At 63.3% G+C, this 8,432-nt stretch overlaps 1 protein-coding gene across 1 annotated transcript in view; it reads right to left on the reverse strand.

The window, feature by feature from the left end:
• Positions 1-560: 560 nt before the first annotated feature.
• Positions 561-8,432, reverse strand: part of LOC125916715 (alpha-1,6-mannosylglycoprotein 6-beta-N-acetylglucosaminyltransferase B-like) — a gene marked incomplete at its 5' end in the record, with an annotated part of 8,133 nt that continues 261 nt past the window's right edge. Inside the window, 5 exons of the mRNA XM_049623017.1 lie at positions 561-759; positions 1,103-1,359; positions 2,545-2,619; positions 7,214-7,330; positions 7,496-7,642. Coding sequence (XP_049478974.1) covers positions 561-759; positions 1,103-1,359; positions 2,545-2,619; positions 7,214-7,330; positions 7,496-7,642 — 795 coding nt within the window. The remainder of the gene's footprint in view (positions 760-1,102; positions 1,360-2,544; positions 2,620-7,213; positions 7,331-7,495; positions 7,643-8,432) is intronic.

The raw sequence follows: 8,432 nt of genomic DNA on the forward strand, positions 1-8,432 counted from the left end.
ATGGGGGGGGGGGCGTTGCAAAGGCAGGCGGGATGGGGCTGAGAGGAGGCATGAGCAGGGTCCCCCAGTCTGGCCTTCCCCCCGTCCCTTGTCCCTCTTGACCACAAAGGGACAAGACTGACCCCTCACACATCACTCTCTGGACCCTTCAGTGGGTCATCGGGCAAGCACAGCCCCTGCTCCCTCCCCATACATCCTAAGGCCCCATCGTGGGCCCGAGAAGGACCAGGGCCCTCTCTCCATCTGGTCCAACAGGGGCCCTGCACAAAGCCAGGGGCCCCGACCCCCTGCTCCTGCCAGCGGGGCCCTCTGCTTGGCCACCACGATGTCACGAGCCCCCGGATGAGGACGAGGAGCCTGCCTGGGGCGGGCACCCGCCACCTGGACAAGCTGCCCCCCACCCTCCCCGCGAACATGTCTGTCCGGGCCACTTCCGGGCCACTTCCGGGCCAAGGAAGGAAGCTCCAGTCTGGGGGTGTCGAGGGGCAGGCGGGTCGCTGGAGCTCGGAATCTGCTGGTGCTTTCTCCTACGGCAGGGAGGGCCAGACGGGCGGGTGCCCTCACAGACAGTCCTGGCACAGGGCCACCTGGCCCTTGCGGAAGTCTCGGCAGGGACAGAGCCGGTGGTACTTGGTGCTGGAACCGGCACAGCTGAACAGCAGCGGCTCCTTCTGGAGGAAGCACTCGCGGCCGGGCTGGGCGAAGGCCGGGTACAGGTGGTTCATCTCCGACTCGGTGCTGTCACAGGGCACCTGCAGCCTGGACAGGCACGGCGGGCGGCGCTCACTGCCCCAGCCTCGTACCGCCCGCTCCCCTCCCCGTTTCCAGGAGGCCCGGGGACAGACGCCAGGCTGCCGCCCCCCTCTGCCCGCTATGAGAAAGGGCAGGTGGGGCTGCAGGCTGAGCCACCAGGAGGACCCCGGGGCAGCCCTCCTGGCCTGGACCTAGAAGAGGCTCAGGGAGGGGTGGAGGGCAGGGGCTGGCAGGGGGCGGGGCAGGGATCTGGCAGGGGGCGGGGCAGGGATGGCGCGAGGACCAACAGGCGTGCTGCACTGGGCCACCCACGGAAGGCAGGTGGGGGCGGGGGCGGGGGCTCACTCACTTCTGGAAGGCGTCCGGGCTGTTGAGGAAGGGGAAGAAGGAGGGCTCGCAAATCAGCCCACGGTCCAGGCAGGCGTCCGTGCAGGCCCTCCCAGCGGTGGCCAGCCAGGCTCGGAGGGAGTGCGCTGGGGGCCAGGCCCCGGGCGCCGAGCTGGCGTTTTGGGCCCACTCCAGGTGGGTGGCATTGGGGGCCAGGACGAAGGGACTCTGTGGGGCTCGGGCCCCTGGCGGGACAGGGCCTGGGGCTGCACAGAAGTCCTGCAGGAGGAAAGCGGGCGTTAGAAGGGGAAATGGGACGCTGACATCGGGGGGTGTGGCCTCGCCACGACGACAACAACAATCGTACCATAGTACCATATCGGGAGCTTCCCGAATACCAGGCCAACCGCCATGCGTCATGCCATTTTTTTCCCCCTCGTGACAACCCCATCAAAAGGGTACCACTATGCCTCCAGCTATTTCAGCAGTTGGGGGGCGGGGGACGGAGGCTCAGAGAGGTCAAGGAATCTGCCCAGGGCGTCACAGCTGGATGGCAGGGTTTGATCCACCCGGTGCTACCTCATACTTTGGCTATAGACTCAGGGTTTCTACCCTGAGGCCCATGTGCCCCACCTGCGGTGTGGACGGGGGTCGGGGGGGCTGGTGCTGGCCGGAGGGGCTCTCCTGGCAGGGATCAGTTCCAGGGACCACCCGTAGGGCCCAGCAAATGCTTTCCTGTGAGTTTCCTGATGACATCCCAAAGGGCGGCTGGGAGCTGAGAGTCCCAGGGTCTAGCTTCTGGCCCTGACCCCACCAAGCCCTCTCTGCTGCAGGCCTCAGTGCTCCTGTGGTGAAGCAATGGTCCAGAACCACCCTCCAGCCCTCAGGGCTTGGGGGCAAGGTGCAGCCAGAGGCCACAGGCTATCGGTCTGAATATCAAGTAGTTATAAAGCCATCTTCCTGTAGTTCGCTGCCCAGCTGGGCCCTAGAGCTTGGAAGGACCACCCGTGGGCCCTCAGGAGGCTCAGATCCCCTGGGTTCTCAGGGCGGAGGACCTGGTCCCCAGCCCAGTCTCATCCCTGGGGGTGGAGGGGGGGGGGTCCTCCATACTCACCAGCCAATCAGTTACCAGACTTGTCCACGACTTCTTTCTCAAAGTAAAAATAAGTCTGTTTCTGTGTTGCGGTATGGGGCTGGGCTCTCGAGCTGGACGCCCAGGGCCGCCCCACCTCACCCCCGGGCCTGGCCTCCTGGCCTGAGCAGTGCAGGACCGCTCCCCTGCATCATCTCCGGGGAAAGTACCCAGACAGACAGGTGAAGAAGGGGTGGGGGTTGAACAGACACAGAGCCCTGGGTGGAGACAGCGTCCTCAGACAGTGGAGCGGGCTAGGCCCCCTCCTCGGGGCTGATGGGGTTTGGGGAGGACCCACCCCTGGGGGCGGAGAGCGGGGGGGGCCCACCTACTTGGTGCTGGATGTACGCGTGGATTCGCTCCAGCATCCCCTCGCAGCTGTACTCGTAGGGCAGGTAGGGGTCTACCTGTGGGAGAGACGGGCGGACACATGGGGGAGGAGGAGCGCCGGGCCCCTCCCCGACCCGGCTGCTGGGGGCCAGCCCTGCTCAGCACTGGGGGCAAAATCTGGTGCGCCCGGAAGCCCCTCCCCCCACACCATCTACCCGGCCCCTCTACCCCCTCTACCCGGATCAGCTGGAACACCTGCCTGTGGCCCTGGGGGCCGTCCCACCCCCTGCCTGCCCCCTTCCCGGCTGCCCTCCCTTTGTCCTAAAGCTCAGCCCCCATCCCCTCCTGGGCTGTGATGCCTGCCCTTCCCACAGCCAGCCCAGATGGGTTCACCCTCCCCTCTTAGGGGATGCCTCCTCCAGGAAGCCCTCCCTGAGCCCCAGCCCCACTCCTGTCCAGGACCACTCTCCTGGGTGGCACCCTAGAGTTCCTCCAGGGTGGAACTGGCACCTGTGTCATCATTTCCGATCTGTCCCTCGTGTCTCTCAGGTTACAGGCCCCCCTGGAGAACCGGGACCTGCCTGGCACAATGCCCGGTATACAGTAGGTGCTCAGCAAGTAGCACCTCCAGCTCTGCCCGTATATTCTGCCCAGAAGGTAGAACGTTCACGAAAAGGAACACAGGGGCATCTCCCGGTCAGGTGGAGCGAGGAGAATTTGTAGGGCTTCCTGCCCAGGCCAGGCACCTGGGAGCCTTTCCTGACCAAGCCCTCTCTGGTGACCCCGGCACACAGCCACCTTGGCTGGACGGGGCCGTGGGGATAGCCCATCCCAGACTCAGAGAGCAGCCTGTTCGGGCCTCCGACCTCGCTTCTCCCCAGTGTGTGTGCACGTGTGTGCATAAGATGCAAAGCGCATCTCATAGGTGCGTGTGCGTGTGCGTGTGTGTGTGTGTGTGTGTGTTGTGTGTACGTGGGGGCGTGGGCGGCCCAGCCCAATTCCAACTTACGCCCTTTCCCTGCCCGCAGCTCCAGGTGCTGTGATCTGACAGCTCTGCCCGAGTGGGAGCGGCCTCCCTCCCCCGTCACAGACGGGCACTCAGGTGCACCGGGGGGGTCCTGCTTCCCGTAGACCCCACCTCGAAGGGCTGGGGGCCCATCCTGGGCCCTCTGCCTGGGGGGCATCCCCGACACTCAGGCTGAGGAGGTCGCCCAGGGAAACAGCAGCTGCTCCCCTTGAAACGAGTGCAGGCCTCCAGAAGATTCTCGGGACGAGAGCCCACCCATCTGGTCTGGAGAACCCCAGTTCTCCCTGCAGCTGAGAGCACTATTCTTCATCCGCGGGCGGTTCCAGAACCCGAGAGAATCCAGGTCCTATACCCCAGCCACCGGCAGCCTTTGCGGCCCCAAGCGGTGCACGGCCCGGCCCCGACCTGCCCTCAGCCCTGGGACTGATGGCCACGATGGCCCCGGCAGCCGGCTCCTGCCCAGCGGTTCCCTGGACACCTCCAGGGTACAAGACCTCAAGCCCCGGCTAGAGAGCCACTCCCCCGCCGCCCGGAGGAGAGAGTTCCCCTCCAAATGCCACTCGGCCTGCTCCACAGCAGCCCCCCCCCCCACCCCGAGTCACTCCCGCTGTGCTTTGAAGCCCACATCACACGTAATTCGCATCAGCCAGCCGCGTCCCGCCTGCCATGAATCTCCACCAGAGGAGCCAGCCTGCCTGGAAATTACCCCCATTAGGCCTAATTACAGGTGCTCATGGTGTAATCCGTCTCGACAGGCTGGCAGGTGCTGGTCCTGCGCTGTGGGGGGGGGGGGGGGGGGGGGGGGGGGGGGGTGACAGGGGTCTCTCTCACCTCCTCCCCGTTCCTCACCTTTCTTCCCCCCTCTCCCTGTGAAAGGCCCTGGGATTTGCCGCACAGGCTGTGTCCCCTGAGGGTGGCCCTCATTGGTCCTCTCGGCTCCTGCCAGCTGTCCCCAAATCAGTTCTCCAAAATAGGATTGGGACACATACCCAGGCTGCTTGGTGAAAAGGCAGCTGCGAGGGCCACACCCGGTCCTTTAATATCAGATGCCAGGCCCAGGAACCTGCATTTTAAACAACTGCCCGGGCGATTCTTGGGTAAGGGGGTGTGAACCGCCCAGGGAGGCAGGCGGGAGTGGCGGGACCCCCGGAGGGGCTGAAGGCAGCAGGCAGGCAGGTTCGGGGGACCACCCGTCAGTCTCCGCTTGGCAGATCGGCAAAACCTTGGTTCCTTGACCCTTTTGTTATTGTGATTTTTTTAAATTAACTCATTCCCAGAATTAAACAGACGTTGGAGCAAAACAAAACAAAAAGATCAAAAGAAAAAACAACGAAAGGTAAGTTTTCCTCCCATCCCGGACACCCAGGCCCTTCCCCAGGGCAGCGTCCGTTACCGATTTCTTGGGTGTCCGACCGCAAAGAACCCACGAACGGAAGAGCACGTTCACTCACAGGCCCCCCCACAGCCCGGCTCTGTTCTGCGGACGGAACATATTTCCACGTGCTCGCTGAGCTTAGCGATGTCTCCTGCAGGCTGGGCCGGACCTGAGCCCTGGGGGTGGGCTTGCTGGTATGTCCTCTACCCCCTGACCTTGTCCCCTGGGTTAGAAGCCTTGGAGGACTGCTTTTCAAGGGGAGGGGAGGAGCGGGAGGAGGATGGGGGTGGGGGGCCCTTCTCATGCCACGCCCACTTGGAACGCAGAATGGGCCGTGTGTCACCGCTGGGGGCTGGGGTCGGTCAGTTTCCGGCTTTTCTCCTGCGTTGAGGCCGCCTGGGGAGCCCCTCGCCCACTACGACTGTCTCTGGCTGGCTCCGCCCTGCGAGGGTCCCCAGGTGCAGCCCTCATCCACCCAGCGATGGAGGTCACGCTGGGATGTGACCTACCCCATAGGTCCCCACCAGCACTGAGGGCCAGGGGCCAGCTGGGGTGACCTACTCGGTTAGACGCTGTCTCATTCTGTCACTCCAGGACGCTCCTTCCTGGGATCACTTTCCAAATAACCGACTTGTGCCCCCGGGGTCACCTCCTGGAGGAACCCGATCCAAGACGGTCCGTGGCCTGGAGGGACTCACAGCAGAGACTGCCTCAAGCTGACGCTGAAGAACGGAGTGGAGGGCGTCACCCCCTCACTGCTCAGGGAGGTTCCAGGGGCTCAGCCACCTGGCAGGTCGACCTGCCCGTGTCCGTGACGACTACTGACGGGCGCAGGCTGTGACAGAGCTGTGTTCTTCCGGGCAGCTATGTTCTACTAGACAAACATCGCCCCCAGACAGAAGGAGGGAAGGACGAGGGTGTGGTCAGTGGAAGAACGGAGCAGGCCAGGGAGGCGGGGATTTTCTGGGGGGCCTCTGACGAGGGGGGACAGAGGCTGGGGTTTCCGCGTGGGAGTGACTGGTGGTGAAAGGAGGGCGATTAAAAACAAGCCACGGGCGCCTGGGGGGCTCAGTCGGTTGAGCGTCCGACGCTTGGTTTCTGCTCAGGTCACGATCTCACGGTTCGTGAGATCAAGCCCCGCATCGGGCTTTGCGCTGACAGCTGGAGTCTGCTTGGGATTCTCTCTCTCCCTCTCTCTCTCTCTCTGCCCCTCCCCTTTCCTCTCTCTCTCTCTCTCTCTCTCTCTCAAAAAAAATAAACTTAAAGAAAACGCAAGCCTGCCTCAAGGTCAGAACAACCAGGCGGGGCTCTGGGTCCAAAGCTAAGCCCGTAAGTCCCCCGGGGCTGGGGTGGAGGGTCTCTCCCTGCCAGTCTCTGCCCTTGAGTCTGGCAGTGTCCCCAGCTCCCCTGGGGCAGCAGTGTCCTCCTGGGACATGGCTGTCCTTGCAGAAGGAACCGGTGTTTCCTGTCACTCATTTGTGGTGGCCTCACCAAGGCGAAGGCTCGCCAGGTTTCCGGGTTTGCCCCAGACCCAGAAGTTCACCCTGAGCAGTGCGTCCCCTTCCCCTCCCGGGGGAGGGCACGCTCAATTAACACAGTGCTGGGCGAGGAGGGAGACAGGTCCAGAGGGATCATGGTGAGCAGAGTCGGACCCCTTTCCAAAATGAGGGAACCAGAAGAGCACAGGGGGCCGTCAACAGTCACCACTCCCACACACGTGCCCCCACACATGGCAATGCCCACACACCTGCCGAAGGAAACCCGGAAAGTTCTCCCCCTTGCTACGCGAAGGGTGGCCCTGGGCCCGGCACCACCCCAGACCTGCTGAATCCCAACCCGCATTTTAACAAGACCCCCAGATGACCTGCCGGCACGTTTATAGTTTGAGGCACGCGGACAAAAGGCCACAGAGCCACACCGACAGCAGAGTTCGAAGACCCTCCAAGCGCTACTCCTGAGAAACATTCACTCAGCGCCTGACACGTGCAGGCAGTGCTCACAGGGCTCTGTCTCCGAAGGTGCTTAATAAATGATTCCGGATCCAGGGCTGCCATGTACGGTTGTGCAGGTTGCTCACGACACAAAGGCATTTTTTTTTTTTTCTCTCCCCCGCCAACTCGAGTTGGTAAGTGGGGACCACCCCACCCCTCATCAAATTTCCCAGCCCAAGCTTACGAGTCTGAATTCACCAAGAGGGGCACCTTTTTCTAATTACGGCTACGACCCGCAGTGGTGGCTGATGGCGGCCCTGACTGGATCTGAGCCTCACCTGGGTTCTCATGATGGCCTTGATGGCCGCTTCAAACTCCTCTGAGTTGTTGTAGTCGACGGTCCACACGTGGGGTTTGCCAATGAAGTTCTCTGCGTAGGGGTGCTGGGAGAACAGCTGGCGGGGCAGAGAGAGCAGCCATCTCCCCCTGTGCCTGCCTGGCCGGGCTGGGCTAAGGGGACGCCCCCCCCCCCCAGCTTGTCCCACGTGTCCTTTCACCCCAGGCCTGTCTCCCTCTTCCGGGTGATGCGGGGGACCCCGCGTCAGACCCTCCCCACTCACCTCTCTGGAGGTGGGCTTGCCTCGGAAAAACTCGTGGTTGAGGGAGCTGTGGGGCGGGCTAAAGCGGGCCTGTAGGAAGACGCAGCCGTTGGCGATGGCCTCCAGCGGGGCAGGGCCCTCGTAGGGGAAGCCGAACCCTATGAAGAGCTGAGGAAGCCAGGTGGCACAATGGTCAGGGAAGCCTGGGCACCGCAGCCCAGGGCCCCAGGGAGCCAGGGCGGGGGCATCCACAGGAGGCGGCCATGTGCCGCGGCACACACTTCCCCCTCTCTAGGCCTCAGTTTCCCCATTCGGGAAGAGGAGCTGCGATTCGGTTATATCAATGGCCCGTTCCTGCTGCGGCGGGCTAGGATTCTGGATGGGAAAAGACAAGGGTGAGGGTCTCAAGCTTAGGAGGTTTCAGACCCACACCTACAGCTGAGCTTAAAGGACCTTTACCCACACATCCTAAAAACGATTCAGTCAGCACCTAACTTGCGCCAGGAGTGCTCACAGGGCTGGCCCCGCTGGAAGGCGATCAATAAATGATTCTGAACCCCGGGCTGCAGTGTAAGGTTGTTCAAGTTGCCGACTGCACAAAGCCGCTTCTCCTCGCCCAGCCCACCCACAGACACACATATCCAGGGGGCCTGTGGGAAGAGCTGTGGTTAGAGCAGGAGAGGACCCGAGTGCTCCCTGGAGGCCCTCCAGCCTCAGCTGACCCCGATCCCTCAGGGCCCAGCACCAGAGTCAATGCCCATTGTACCCGCTGCTGCTCCAGGAATACGGTGCAGAACTTCCAGAAGCAGTCAGTCCGTGGAACTCCAGCCAGGGCATGCCCTCAGCCTGCCATGCCTTCAGCGGCTCTAACAGCAAGGCCTGGCCCAGGAGTCCACCGGGCTGCACCGGTACCGAGGGGGTGAGGACGGCGGGGGGGGGGGGGGGGGGGGGGGGGGGC

This window comes from Panthera uncia, unplaced genomic scaffold, assembly GCF_023721935.1.
Source record: "Panthera uncia isolate 11264 unplaced genomic scaffold, Puncia_PCG_1.0 HiC_scaffold_1025, whole genome shotgun sequence".
Lineage (NCBI taxonomy): Eukaryota > Metazoa > Chordata > Mammalia > Carnivora > Felidae > Panthera > Panthera uncia.